This window comes from Rhyacophila brunnea, unplaced genomic scaffold (genome assembly GCF_057557595.1).
Source record: "Rhyacophila brunnea isolate RB1 unplaced genomic scaffold, BYU_Rbru_1.0 scaffold_11, whole genome shotgun sequence".
NCBI lineage: Eukaryota > Metazoa > Arthropoda > Insecta > Trichoptera > Rhyacophilidae > Rhyacophila > Rhyacophila brunnea.
Window position 1 is genome coordinate 430,164 of NW_028232763.1, and position 16,270 is coordinate 446,433.

The 16,270-nt window shown below is 36.7% G+C and overlaps 1 protein-coding gene across 2 annotated transcripts in view; it reads right to left on the reverse strand.

Annotated features, from left to right (window-relative positions):
- Positions 1-14,777, reverse strand: part of nAChRbeta3 (nicotinic Acetylcholine Receptor beta3) — a 57,529-nt gene extending 42,752 nt beyond the window's left edge. For both annotated transcript variants that reach the window (XM_085957841.1, XM_085957848.1), the window contains exon 1: positions 14,656-14,777. In XM_085957841.1, coding sequence (XP_085813967.1) covers positions 14,656-14,743 — 88 coding nt within the window. In that variant the 5' untranslated portion in view covers positions 14,744-14,777. The remainder of the gene's footprint in view (positions 1-14,655) is intronic.
- Between the last annotated feature and the right edge of the window lie 1,493 nt (positions 14,778-16,270).

Consider the following 16,270-nt stretch of genomic DNA (forward strand, 5'->3'; position numbering starts at 1 on the left):
TGACTTATTATTATTTGTGTATTTCAGTTCACTGCTACCAATGTTGGTAAGGAAATATGATTTTTCATCGAATCTAACCACTGTTGAATGGGTGACTGGCAACTGAGAGACTCTGAGACTAGCATGTCGCGACTCCTCGGTTGCGGGCGATTTGAAACTGAGAGATTCCAGTCTTGCCGTCAGCGAACCGCCATTGAAATACATTAGCTAGATAGGTACTGGAGTTTTAGTCTCGTCCTTTTTGAGTATTCACATGAGAGGATGGCTTAAGCCTTAAACATAATTTCATAAACATCATAAAAGAACTGTAGGGTGGCAATTGTTGATTTCGAACCGCACAGATAATAATATAAGGTGTGATCAATGACATTATTAATGTCATTGGGTGTGATGCATTCAATGAAACACATCGACAGGGTGACCTATAAAAAATCAGTGCAGCGGGGGCGTCCTTATAAACAGAAGTTGATATCGCGTGCGAGTTATCTCAGCGGATGCAGGAATCCTAATTTGTGAAGCCACCCACGTTGAGCAAAATATATAATTTGTTTCACAATCTGCACACATTGAAGTTGTCATCATTTTCTAATCTCGATTCGCATCGATGTGCATCAGCCATTTTGATTAATCGAATAACGCATTTCTACGGATATAGCAGTTTATATCGACAATCAACTCGTACTGTCCAATGCGTAATATAGGCAGGGATCGAAATGGACCGGAACGCACCGGAGCGCCGTTCCGGTTCGTGAAATCTGTAAAGTTATCGCTCCGTCTCACGGACAAAATAATTTGAGCGTCTGAGCTAGATATGTCATATAAAGATATAAAAAAATCTAGCACACTTATGTTTATAAAATACACATAAAATTTGATAACCTTGTTAATATCTTCAGAAAAATAAAAAGTTCTTTTTATCTTAAAATTATTTAAACATATTTTTGTCATCAAAATTTAATTATCGAAATGTAGCTGTTTCCTTAATAAATAAAAAAAAATGAAGAATTTAAAATTCTTTAAATCTCGTGTACCAAAATTCAATATTGAATATAAAAATAATATAATTAACTATTTTTTATTTAATGAATAATTCACAACATTTAAGAATGTAACATTCTTTTTATTGAACATACATAATTTTGAAAAACTGTTATTGGAAATTATCAGCAAGTTCAAGTAAGTTACAACAAAAAATCTTGAGGTGATCCGTGATGTCGGTTAGTAGTTAAAGTAATTAATACCTACTTTGATTTAAAAATTCAAAAGCTGATTGCCAATAGTAACTCAATTTGGAAAGCACTTTAGAGAGTATTGTAATAGCCATTAGTTAAAATTTCTCGCAATTAGATACGATGCCTATAGCATTGTCGTCGATGTACGTGGGCGCGAATCCCGAGAGACGCAGATTCGATCCTGCTGGGTGTCGTATTTTTTCAAAAAAGATTTTTTCTATTAGTTATATTATATTTTCTCCGAAGTTTTCAAAATTATGTGTGTTCAAAAAAATAATAATTATTTATGGTAAACTATTTCTTCTATTCAACAAATTTTTATTTTTTGTCAAACAAAATAATAATTCTGGTTTGTATACCCGAGATGTTTTCAAATTATGCATAGGTATTCATTATTATTGGATTATTGTGAAAATACTGTCTTTTGAATGAACAATAAATTGGTTTATTTGCCCAAAAGAATTTTACCATATTTTATTGAAAACCGTGTTATAAGAGAAAACAATGTACAATGTACACCCATGAAATGACTTGACAACAAGCTTGGGTGCATTACATTTCAAATTAATTGTGTTTAGTTTAATGCATTTGTGAAATAAAAAGCTTGACGATACATTTTTAGCTACAAATAATGAAAAATTAGGTAGGTACTTATCTGAGGTAAAATGTACTGACTACTTTGACGTCATTACCTTAATAATTGACGAATTTATGAGCAGCGTCGTTTACGAGGGCGCCTATATTTTTCAGATTCTGTGTCGATTAATACGTCAATGAGTGGATGACAGTTGTGAGAGCTAAATATTTTACTGGACAGCTAAACCCTTTATAGATAATCTTATTATCAGGGGTAGGTAACCTTATCAGACATGCGGACCACCTTCAACTCATAGTGTAAATAATTGGGACCCAAGTGTGTAAGTAAATATAAACAGTGTAAAATGTTAATTAAAAAAAATACATATTATATTTAGTTGGTACACGATATGAAATAGACATGATGTAAAAACGAATCCGATTTGAAAAACTATTATTAAATGAAAACTAAATTTAACTAACTTTTAATTTAACTATATTTATATATATTATAATCATAAGGGGTGTTTTCCGTTATAATATATATATATATATGTAATCACTTCCGTTTTCGTTATTCCAACAGTACATACAGTAATTATTGAATCACTTATAATTAAAAGAACATATATCTAAGTCACAAAATTAAATATTTCGGATTATATTCTAAATATATATATTCTAAAAAAATATTTTCAATAAATATCTACCGTTCTACAGTAAAACAACTTCAGCCAAACATATATTTGGTATAAAACCAAAACAAAAAAAACTTAAGTATATCAAAATGAGGTCAATTTTTTTTTCATAATTTTTTTTCACATTTCATAATATTTTTTTCACTCAATAAATATCTACCATTCTACAGTAAAACAACTTCAGCCAAACATATCTTTGCTATAAAACCAAAACAAAATGAGTTCAATTTTTTTTTCATTATTTTTTTTTTAAATTTTCACATTTCATAATTATGAATGAAAACTCAATGCTTTGCAACTCGCGGGGGGGGGGGGGGGGGGGAGGGCTTCGCCCCCTGACTCCTCAGATGATGGTTAGTTAAACCCTGACGGCTTGGCCTGGTTAGTTAAACATGAAACACGCTTTGCCTATTGCTTCTCTGAATGCTGGTTGTCCAAATACGAAAGAAAATTTATTTGTCAAAGTAACCGAATCCAAATGATTCAAACAATTTTTCCTTTTCTGAAAATTAAAATTTATGAATTCATATAGTAATGTTGGTGCCTAACTATGAATAAAGAAATTACCGAACGTAAAATGATTTTATTTTCTTTTTGCTCCACATAATCGTTAGAAGTAATGGACATGGGTTTATGACAGCTGAAATTAGACGTAATTTTAAGAAACAATTTCATCGAAGTAATTGAGGTTGCAGGGCGCGTAACAGACTACATTACCGATGCGCCGCATATATAAGGATGCGCCGTTCGCGACCGACTAAACTCTGAAACCCCCCGCAGCCCCGCTACTTTCGTGACTTATTACTTATTTTCGTTACCGTTGCGCCGTCACCGTTGTTGGGATGTTTTTGTAACGATTACGCTTGGGTGATTACGGATAAAGCATGTTCCATGCTAAAACTGTTGACTTTTAAAACAACACAAGTCCTAGACTAACATTCATGGGAAGTCCTGCAGAACATTTATTTTGTTGAAGGATGGCAGAATTCCAGTAACAATGCCTACTTCTAAGGCCTATCCTCAAGGTTATGTACCAATAAACAAGAAAAAAGCTTGATAAAATAATATATTTATCTAACTGCACTTGATTTTTACAATGAAATAATCAACTGGAAAACGACAGAAAGACACGACGTCGAAGTTTTAGGTTCACTGTGTTAAAGAATTATTAAAAATGATAATAAAGTAGTTTTTCAAGATATGTAGGTAAAATCAATGTTATTATTTTAGTATATTTTTTGCTTAATAATGAAAACACCTGTGTTCAGCATTTTTAAACAGCTCTCTCTAGTTGATTATTTTTTAAATAAATATTTTTATACAATCTAATATGTTTCATTTATAGTAAGTATTAGCTCACAATTTTTTTATATTTTTAACATTTTTTTTGTGAAATAGACAGTTTTCTTTGATTATCTCTGAATATCCTTTTTTGGACTTAAGTATCTTATAATAATTAGTGATTCAATTATTCCGAACATCTGATACTTATTTTATGTAAGCTTTAATTACAAGAAACTATATAACGTTCCATATTATAAAAGATTCATAAAATAATTAATATAGAATGTCACTTAGATGCAATGTACTTTTATGTGACAATTTATTTACTAATATCAGAAAGTGTCGAATTAAGGGGGGACATGCTCAGCGTAGGTCAAAATGGAGCTTTTGTTCTATTTTCAAAGCATGATCCTGGACATACCTTAAACGTTGTAGATAATCTATTTATATAATTGTGAAGCCTTATTATCCTTTATATTTATTTTAAACATTTGATGACTGCATAAAGTATTAAGGCGGTCAACGGCTGGTCGGCCCCAAGTGGACACATTGACGCCAGTAGATGTGTTCATAGCAAATGTTGGGAAATGCTAAACTGCCAGCAAGTCCCATCTGCTGGCCTCCCCGCGGCGACCTCCGGGCAATGCAGCGTAAGCTGTAGCTAACAGCAGGGGGCGAAGGACGAGTGACCGGCGCCATAAAACTGGCCTTCTGGCTAAGGGAAGGACATCCCCGACAGAAAAACCTGGTCGAGCCGACCTTCAGGGCCCTCGTGGCCCAGGCCTCGGGAGCGCTGGGCTAATCACCTTGCCTCCTTAAACGAAGCAGATTAACAAAACACCTACACAGCAGCCTCGGACGACAACCGGCTCTGTAAAACGACGACCTTGCATGGAAATGGACAATGAAACAGGTAGAGTAATCCTCTCTAACAACTCGAGTATGCGCATTAGGACATATAATGTTCGCACCCTGCGTACCCCCGGAAAGGACCTGCACGCCACAAGCATCATGCACACCTACGGTGTGGACATCCTAGGGCTGAGCGAAGTGCGCTGGAAAGGAGCCGGGAGAAAGTTGATTGAGGGTTACTCTTTTGTCTACTCAGGTCAGGAGCAATACCATCGCCAGTAGGTGGCAGTATTGATGTCAAAGAGAGCGGCCCGTTGCCTCGTGAAATGGGAACCAATCTCGGAGAGACTGATACGTGCCTCTTTCAAGACGCCTGGTAGCTCCTTGACCGTCTTTCAGTGCTACGCCCCCACTGAGGATGCCGACGCGCAGATAAAGGATGTTTTTTACGATTCTCTCCACGCGCCAGTCTCCGCCATCCCCCGAAGAGACCGCGTGATTGTAATTACAAATATAATGCGAGAGTAAGAGCAGACCCGGTACTTGGCCCCACGGTGATGGGACGACACGGCCTCGGTGACCCCAACGATAATGGTGAGCGGCTCGTAGAATTCGCCACTCTGAACGAGCTCGCAATCGGAGGCACTGTTTTTCCCCACAAAGACATTCACAAATATACGTGGACGTCTCCTGAAGGACGCACTAGGACGCAGATTGACCACTTCTTGTACAGCTTGAAGCACCCAAAGAAACTTCTCGACGAGCGTACTTACAGAGGCGCCGATATCTATAGCGATCATGAGTTACTTATTGGAAACATTCGAGTAAAACTCAGTCGTCAGGCGACGCCTCCAAAGCGCGAACGAATTGACTTCAAAACTGCTGTACGAGATAGTATAGATCGTATCTACGAGCGGCATAAATCTGAATCCGACCTCATTGAGGCGGACTGGCGCCTCATAAAGAGTGCGATTGTGTCATCGGCTCGTACCGTCCTTGGTACCAGAAGGAGTGAGCAGCCAAAATGGATGTCTGACGAAACGTGGGTTGAAATTGGTGAACAAGCCAGGCTGAAAGCCCTGAGAGACGAGGATACAGACCCCGACCGAACCGAGAACCGCCGGACTGACTACCAGACCCAAGACAGGGTAGTCAAACGATCCTTGCGGTTGGACAAGCGCAATTTTATGAACCGGCAAATTGAAGCGGCAGAGGAGGCAGCAAGCAGAAATGACACCAGGAAACTCTTCCGAATCACCCGTGAAGTCTGCGGCAGGCGACCACCAACTCCCGGAGCAATTCGTGGTCCCAGTGGAGCAATAGAGTCTGACGCAGAATGCGTCAAGAAGATTAGGAAGAATCATTTTTGGGGAGTGCTGAACCGTCTACCCCCTTTGGATCCCTTTGACATATCTGCGGAAGCTTTACTTTTGGACATTCCCTGAGCGACCGGCATTTCCGATTGCCCGCCCACGCACACCGAGATAAAATCGGCTGTGAAAAGGCTCAAGAATGGAAAGGCACCGGGAGGAGACGGAATTCATCCTGAATTCCTCAAGTACAGCTTGAGCGCAATCCTGCACCCTATGTTTCATCTGATGACAAATGTGTGGGAAGAAGAGCGCTGCCCAAGGGACTGGGTGAACGGTGAAATCATCACACTTCTTAAAAAAGGTGACCCTTTAAGCTGCGACAATTACCGAGGCATTACACTACTCAGTGTTCCGGGAAAGATTTTGGCAAACATCATTTTGATGAGAATAAGGGACCCAATAATGCACGTCCTCAGGAAAAACCAAGCCGGGTTTCTACCTGGTCGAGCGTGTGCAGACCAAATCCATAACCTTCGATGTCTTTTCCAGCAGAGCCATGAGCTGAACAGTCCAATGGCTTGCTGCTTTGTGGATTATGAGAAGGCTTTCGACAGTCCGCAACGCCCTTCCCTCTGGATGATACTGGGAGCATACGGGATCCCTCCCAAGATCATTGCCATAATCAAAAGCCTGCACGAGAATAGCGAATGCTATGTCAGAATTGGAGACACTGTCACGGAATGGTTCGGGGTCATGACCGGAGTCAGACAGGGTTGTGTCCTTGCACCGTTTCTCTTTATCATTCTCTTTGACTTCATACTACGGAAGTCAATACCGCCCGACCGAGGCATACCTGTTACCCCCACGGTGAAGCTATGCGACCTGGAATACGCCGATGATGCTGTCCTATTCGACAACTCAATCGAGGGCATTCAAGAGACAATCGACAGGTTGCATAACAATTCTTCTCGCGTTGGTTTGAATATCAACGCGAAGAAAACCAACGTCTTGTGCAATAGCACCTGTCCTGATCCATATTTCCCTCTGATTAGCGATGGACAAAACATCGAGAGCGTCGACAGCTTCAAGTACCTGGGGGTACACATCACGGGAGACGGCATTTTGCAGAAAGAGCTCGCTATCCGAATGGGAATGGCTGGAGCAACATTCAACTCGATGCGAAATGTCTGGGGTTCACGATTGTACTCGGTCAAAACCAAATGCCGCCTATTCGACGCTTGCATTCTGACGGTGTTGCTTTACGGTAGCGAATCATGGCACCTTACGAAGGCTCAGAGCAACCGTATACTGAGCTTCGAAAACAGATGTTTGCGACGAATACTGGGTGTGCGGTGGTATGACTTTAGGAGCAACGAGGAGATAAGAGAACGCACCAAGCAGCCTCTCATCACGCTGAAAGTGAAGAGACGACGTTGGACCTGGCTCGGCCACGTGCTGTGGATGCCAGAAGAGAACTTTAACCTGGCTTGCCTGTTCTTCAAGCCGACCGGATTCCGGCGACCTGGAAGGTCGCTAAATACAATCTACAGAGGAGAGTGGGATGCTGGTTTGACCTGGAACGAAGCAAGAAGACTGGCGAGCGACAGGGATTCTTGGAGGCGCCACGTGGTGTCCATATGCTCCAGTTAAGGGGCGGATATGGCCAAAGAAGAAAAGAAGATAAAGTATTTTTATTACATAAAATAGTATTATTTTAAACCTCTCGCTCTAATTTTTTAGAATATAGTCATATTTCAGTACATAAATGTGCAGTGGTGTTAAGAATTTTTACATTTATTAATTTTTAAACGCATTTATAAAACTGATTGCTTTATAATAATTATTGACCTAAGAATAGATAAGGTAGTGTTTTTTTGAAATACGCAATTTATTTTGGCATTCCCCAGTGGTTAAGCTACAACATACGGCCGTAGCCACAAATTGACAAACTATAATTGAAGTAGGGAGTAAAATGATGTTAACGCGCGTGTTTGAACATGCACCTAACCAATATTTTTTAAACGGCACATGTTCAAACACGCGCGTTTACGTCATTTTACTCCCTACTTCAATAGCACCATGACCCCCATAAAGGGGTGGGAGCAGGGAACTCAGAAATAATGAGAGGAGGCTGACAGGGTTCTAGCCTGGTAAACAAATTCGCGGTTGGCAGTAATTTATTTCACATATATTTATAAAAAAAGCGGTTGCGTGACGTGTTGTACTACCTACGTATTTTTCAATTTTTGATTATTATGTGGGTCGATAATTAACTATGTACATTTTTTAATTAAAATAGTACACAATATTATGTTATACTTATTCTACTTGTTTAAATAATAATCAGGATCGGTTTCATCCACTTTAGTTGGACATCGTCAACTGGTCCAGAATATACAATAATTTACCTAGATATTTATACGAACAAAATTTTAAACGCAAAATTATTTATTGAAGATATGATCAATAATTAAATTAAATTTTAATAGATTTTCTTCAAAACTTCAATAATTAAATTGAATTGACCTAGCTTTTAACATCAAAACAATCGTATTAAAAAAGTGAATTTCAGTAATGCAAGTTGTGATGTGAATTCATTAGAAAGCAAAAGGGGCTCCCGACACGAAAAAGGTTGGGTCCTAGTGCTTTATGTGAAAACTTAATTATACAAGTGAATTTATTTTAAAAATATGTATAGTAAATTGCTAAAAATATTCGGAATGCCCTTAATTTAACCTAACCTAACCTAACGCTTGGGCTCCTCGGAATACCGCTTGGGAAACGCTGCTGTATAGCATTATAATATATCCCTAACAGGGATATGTTAGGTATTCGCCAAAGATGCTTCAGGATGTGGGAGGTCAATATTGAATTTGGATCTCGTTTTATGATAATATTTCTTGCAATAATCATGCTAAAACCGGGAGATTTGAGGATCTCCAGTTTCATTATTGGCGGTATTAATTAAGTAAATCTGGTTATTCAAATAATACGACGTCCTAATAAAAAACGGACTACCAAAAAACGCACATTTTATATGAATTTTTAAAAAAACTGTATTAAAAAAAAATAAAACATTGGAATATTTTTAGCTGCGTACCTATTAAAACTATCAATAAAATAGATTCCAATTTCTCCTTTTTCGCAAGCTTTTGAGAATTCTCGTGGAATTCCAGGGTTCCGCGGATATGGTTTGGAAATCACTGGATTAGTCATAATATAATTCGGATGACAAATTAAATGCACTGTGTTAATTTTCCGCGTTTATGTCATTTATTGTATATAGTCAGATTTCAAAAGTTGACTACCTGCTGTAGAGTGATCATCCGTCTATTAATTCTTCTTCACAGTTTTTTTCATTTATAAATACCGAGTAACTCTTCATTGTTGGAAATTAATTTCAAGAATCATTGTTATATAGTAGTGGTTGGTATACATACTTCTCGTATAAAATGAAGAACGTGACTGTTTTCAGGTTCAGAAATATCATAATCCATATTTTAGCTACGATTATAATAGTCAATGTTCCCAGGTCCAATGAAAGTATTGTTCTAAACAATTATTCAAATAGTACTTTTACAAAGGGTATTGTAGGTGAAAGTGTTTCAATAGTTTTGTCCGCCATTGTGCCAATTGCTAAGTGCTTCGTAGAAATACCAGGGAATCATATAGTTGAAGCCTCAAATGTGACTATCGCAAATCTAGTAAACGGAGTACAAATAAGAATAGACAAAAACCAGTGCAGCATCATCATCGAATATATTGAAGAAACTCGCACTGGAAAATATTTACACACTGTGACAAGAGTGGATTGTAAAAAAGATAGCGGTCATTTTAAATTATTTGCTCTGAAAAAACCATCACCAACGAAAATTTTTGAATCCATGATGGAAACAGAGAAACCTTCAAAGCCGGAGATATTCTTCAAGCGAGGTGCGTCGTGGAAAAAGGATTAGTATTATCCAAGATCAAATGGTTTTTGGGGAGCGAGCAACTGATGCATGGTACTAATGAGACAACGATTATAGACAGTAATTTCAAACCTGGTTGGGCGGCTCAAAATATTACCATTAAATTGCAATCAAAGTTTGACAGCCTGCATCTAAAATGCGCCGCGGATTATATGATGAATTTTGCTGAAAATAGTGCGATGCAACAAATTCACGTATCTCCACAGGAAAGACATGGAAAGCAATCCGTCAATGAAGATGATGTCCGTGCTTCTTGCAACTCTGCGTTGAAAATACTTATCGACAGTAAAACAGAACCAATGATCGATCCGGTTAAAGAAGCCTTGAAGAAAGAAGGTTTGAATGATTTTTGCTTTTCGCTCAATACACATCAAAATAAAAACTATTCATTCTGCGATTATATGAGACCTGGAGTCATAGTTGTTTTACTTATAGAGGGATTATTAGTTGTGGGACTATGCGTGATGATTTATCGAATGATGCGGGGAAAAGCACGTACAATCGTTGATATTGGCCTGCAGAGATTTTGTAGTGGACAAATGTACGCTGTAAACGATGATGTTTCTTTTATAAATAATAAACGGCCAAAAAATAAGATTGCACCAGATAAATTATCTATAGAAGAAAACAAAGTATGGGTTCCGGCTTCTGCTAACAGACGAACATCTAATTCTGAAGAGATAAGCAGCGAAGTTAACGAAGAAGAAAAAGTCCTTGAGGTAATGCAGGCTGATGATGAGATGCGACACAATAGTGGATGAATTGGACTGTAAGAAGTTAAATAATTATTCTAATATTAATTAATAATCAGTGAACACTGAAAGTATTGTAACCATATTATATAAACGCACTAAAGTTTGTTTAATTTGAATTCGTATATTTTTACGCACGTCTTTTGAAATAATTATTTTAAATCTATATAATATCATTATAATTATTACCTAACTGAATAATCAATAAAATATTTTAACACATTTTTCATTTGAATCTCCCTTTAATATTTTTTTTATGAAAGTGACAGTTGATAAAAATATAAAATGATGTTTGTTCTGTTTTTTAAAATCAGTTTATATGTACTTATATTATTTGATTGATTAATTAATTAATTAATGAAAGAAAATACTGAATTATTATGTGTTATAAGACGTTTAAAATTTTAAAATGCCTCATTGACGATTTTTTTGATGCTTTCAAATTTTCACAACCCTGTTCATATAACATCGTGTAGGTAAAAGAAAATATGTAAAAGTTACAGCTCTTCTTAATTACAACGTTTTTCTTAGCTCGTATTCTTATTTGTCCGGTGGTTGTTTGTTCGGTATAAATCTTGCAATAGATTTTTAACTAACTTCCTTACTAGCTAGACATTTGTAACTTTTAGAATATATCAGAACACGATGCCAATGCATTCTTTTAATACTTTTAGCCATCTTTAAGTAGAATTGAATTCATTTTCAGTTAATTCTGTTTTGTATGAAAAGTTATTTCGACCTACCATTATTGGTTGCTGGTCTGGGGTCCTAGCAACTAAATTATTAATATATACTTGCGTTACTATGGAAATCAATATGACATGTCAAGTACACATTTTTTTGATCGTTTAAGCTAGTCAAGTCAAGTGTATATGGCTCAACAGAAAATTTAAAAACGTTGAATATAAAAAGTTCTTTTTATCTTGTAATTATTTTTAATAAGCTGAATACGTACCTACTAGGTAATATTATAATGAGGAATGGCTTGTCACACTTCCGAATTTTCCAGGGCTGGCAACATTGTTCAGATTTTTTTGTCTTTATCCGGACTTTTTCAGATATATTATTCCATTTCATATTTTTATTATTATTATCTCTTCCATATTCTGGTAACCAGCGATTGTTAATATTTATACGTAAATTCTCATATATATTTCAAAGAAAATATAACATGTTTTTATGACGTAGGCTACATCATAGCATCAATGGTCTACTGTAGGCTACTAGTCATTGATTCCCAATCTTTTTACGTGGCTTATTTAACTCTTGAAGAATTTTTTAAAATCTTCGGGAACCCCCGATAATATTTAATTAAGTATATATTTTATATATTTTTTGTAATTATATAAGTATATTTTAATTATATATAATAATTTGAGTTACACCATCTCCACCCGTCATGTAGTCGCGATTTGTGCACGAGCGCCTTCCATGACGTTATAAACGTGTCAGAATGAAAAGATTGTAGTGCCACACTTCCTTGTCCCGAAACGAAGCTGCAAGGGATTGATATAGCAGCCATGAAGTACAGTAGGCAGTCGAAGGGCCGACCTTAATCATCAACATTTAGAGTCTCAGGTACATATTTTGCCACCTTTATAAAATCTACACTCACCAGTTGTATTATTTTCATTTTAATTTTCAACTTTCTTAGAATATGGTACCCCTAAGCAACCCATGTTCTGCCTTTCGCCAACATATTTTACGTAAGCTTAGTAAATAACAATTAACTAATACTTTGATTTATATGTTAGTCGAGATTGGACTGTACTCGACGGTCGTCAACCAAAGCAGGATGGTGAAATGTTGCTGGAATGTAGACCCAAACTCCCCAACGGTGCGGAGCCTCTTATATGTTGGCTTGTAATTGTCGTAAACTAAAATTTGAAAAAAAAACTGAATCAATGTGTACTAATAATGAAATTGAACGGTCTGTCTATGATTTCTAAATATTTGTCTTCCGATCAGCACAACCTATTCCCTGATACCATGGCACAATATATAGTTCTTCTTTATTTTTTGTCTATCTGTTTATTCCGTCAAAACTACTGGGCCACTATTGATGAAACTTGCACAGCTATATTATTCATATCGATTAAGAAGAGTTCATCTCGATGTCTGAAAAGGTTCCGAAGTTACAACATAAAACTTCTCGTAAATAACGCACTAGGTAAAGTTGAAGATAGTATTGGTGGCGTGGTGAGGTGAGACGTGGCTTTAGAGATATGCCCCTAATATATTATATATAAAATACAATTTTTATTTTTAAAACACATAACTTTACTATCGATGTGTGTGTCAAGTAGGTTATCACCAAGATGTATTTTTGATACAATTTTATGAACTGCATAAATCAGAGGGAACGCTGGTGTACATACCAGTGTGCGTGAGGGATTTGGAGTGTGCCACAAGATATTGTGAAAGATCACCATCTAGATTCGCTAAGTTGTTTGTTGACCAGGAAACAGAGGAAAGAGAAGAAGCATATCAAGCATCGACCCAGACTTTTAAAATAAACTGATAATACACATTTGTATCCACAATGATTATTAATTGCTTGCCAACATACAATAATTTTTACTTTATATGGTTTCTATAAAGTATAAACAATATAGTATGCTATTACTAAAAACTTTAATTATAAATAATTGCATCTAATTATTTGTTTTAGATAAAATTCACAAAATGTAAAAAGAAAACTAGGTGGGCACATATTAAGTGTTTTTCAGTGTTTCGCTAAAATTAAATATTTCAAATAATGTACTGTGACCCAAAAATTGGGATCCACTCGGTTAAGATATCACAATTTAAAGGCTCTGTGTATCGTGAAAAAAGATTGTTCGAGCTTTTCGTTTTCAATCGAAGGCTTTGAACAGCTTCCTAAAGCTTTGCAGGATACCGCGTATAAATGTATCATAAATGTATTTTTCTCCATACATTCACTGTATATTATATATTCACTGTTATAACGAGCCACTTATCGGATATACCGAGCTAAAGTACTGTTAATGGGTCGATCGTTTAAAAATATTTAGACCCTAAGCAATACAATCCAATCGGACAGGATGCCGCCGGGGGACGGATTAAGTTTATGACACTAGTTAAGTGTCTAATTATTGTTTTCGTCGACAATAATGAAAAAGTATCCACGCACATGGTTGAAAAATTCAAGGTTTGTGAAGTCCATAGGTACCTACCAGCGTTCATTATAATAAACAACTTTTTTGTGTTTCGGGGATTTTTACGATGGTTTTCAGATTTTTTTATTTTCGAGTTTTTTTGTTATGTGACCGCTCATTTAAAAATACCTTTTATCTGATATAACGAGTACCGATTATAACGAGCAAATTCAGTCGATCCCATTTTCCTCGTAATAACCAAGTTCGACTGTAATTATGTAATGTTTCACCGACTTCTGTAATAAGAAGGAATTTGAATATAACATGGGGGTCCGTAAATTCAGCTGAACCTCTAGATGGGTATTTGTCGTTTATAAACTAAATGGTGTCATGTACGGTGAGAATGTAGATTCGATAAAAATTATACTGTTTGGTATTATAAAATATATTTATTTAAATATTAAAATAAAAGTCATAAAAGATGAACAAATTAAAGGATTTGCTCTGGAAAAAATGGATAAATTCAAAAGGCTGGATATTCCGCACCGTTCGTATAAAAGTTGAATGCACCTACGATCCTTTTTTACGACAGTACATTATATGTATAGTATGTCATTGTGTTTGGTTGCGTGTATTAGGTAAAAAATCACCTCTTTTAGCTCTATGCAACAATTATTTTTGTCATTTATAATATAAATGAGTTTTTTTTAATTAGTCAGAACGCCGTTCATATTATTGTAAATTAAATGTGCGATACCGACATTTTTATCCGGATTCCGATTGAAGCTGGAATGTGACCAACCTGTGACGACTGACGTGGTGACATAAAACGAGATATAGAGAGATTTGATTACTCACCGGTGACTGCGAAAGCATTGCTGGCGAAGATGATAAGGAAATAGCAAGGGAAAACTAAGATAGCAGGGAGCAGGCGCGGAGGACCCATCGCTACCGTGTGCACTAGAACCTGTCACTCAACTGGTCACTGCCGGTGACGCGCGGTTGGACGGTCGCTCAGACAATAATAATTATGCCTGTAAGTGCCCTCAAGAACACAATAATAAATTTAAATCAGTTAAACTGGTCCGCCAGATAGTTGAATGTTGTGTATTGTCAGAATCCTTTTGTGACGGCGATCGGCGAGTGGGTCCGCTGTAATGGCGCGCGCGGACAACGTCCAAGGCAGGACGACGATTAAAGGACGGCTGACATTTCGTGCGGCCGCTAACTTGGCTAACTCGATCAAACGTGCTGACTGCTGATAGCCTGCCAACAATTATATAATAAATATGTAAGGCTACTCTACTGCCACAATTGTGATGGTATACGCCAGGGGTAGCCAACCTTTTGCATACCATGCGCCATTTTTTTCATAGACGAGTTCAGATGCGCCATACAACCCAAGCACCTTTTCTACCTTCTTACGTTCACGGTTGGGGTTGGAAAATAGGGGTAGGGGTAGGATCTGCTTCGCTTAGGGGAGGAAAAGGAATAAATCAATCACGCAATTAAATTAATTAATGTATGCCAGTTCAAAAACACGTTTATTGGAGCACCAATCTACAATAGTCAGAAATGATCTCTTGGACGAGAGGGTGATCGCTGTCGTGGACCCCGCTGATGCTGCTACAGCTGCCGGAGAGAGAGAGCTCTGAGCGGGATGGAGCACTGAGAGGTTTTGAGCGTTTGGATTTCGCTAGTCTTTCAATGTTTGGTGTAAAATTTGTTACTGAGAGCAGCAGAGAATTCTTCAAATTTGAATCAGTTATTCGCGACATTTTTGTACTGACTCCATTTGTAAATTTGGAGACGCTGACTCCACCTCCACGTTAAACGGAGTTAAGAATATTTTGACCTTGTTTTTCATACTTTTGCGTAAATGCAAATCTGGTATCGAATTATTTAATTAATTTTGTGACTTCATTAGAATATTAAAAAAAAAACTCTTTACGGTCACTATTAAGTTCGGAGTATGTGGAGCCGTCATAAGCATAAAAACAGGTACTAGCATGCAGCACAACAAGAAAGTTCTAATTTCATAAAATATAATATAAATGACGTGGTAAATTTACAAGATTTTTTTTATTGTATGAATACCTAAATGCAAAATATAGAGAGACGAAAACTTTAATTGGGCCTTGGGCCGCAAAAAGTCTACATTTTGGCCGCATGCGGCCCATGGACCGCGGGTTGGCCATGCCTGATGTAGATATTTATTTATTCAGGAAACAATTACAGCAGTCTGGCGTTACACTGATAGCTTATAAAAGCTTATCAAAGCTAATAAAAAGAAGAACATTAATTATAAATTTAAAAAAATATATAATTATAGATATAAAGAAAAAATATTCACACACATATTATGTAACACATTCATAAAAATTAAATAGATTAACTGCACAATCTACATCAGTGGTCGTCAAACCACAACTTGTAAGCTTTTTGGCAACTCTCATTTTTTTTAAATTATGTA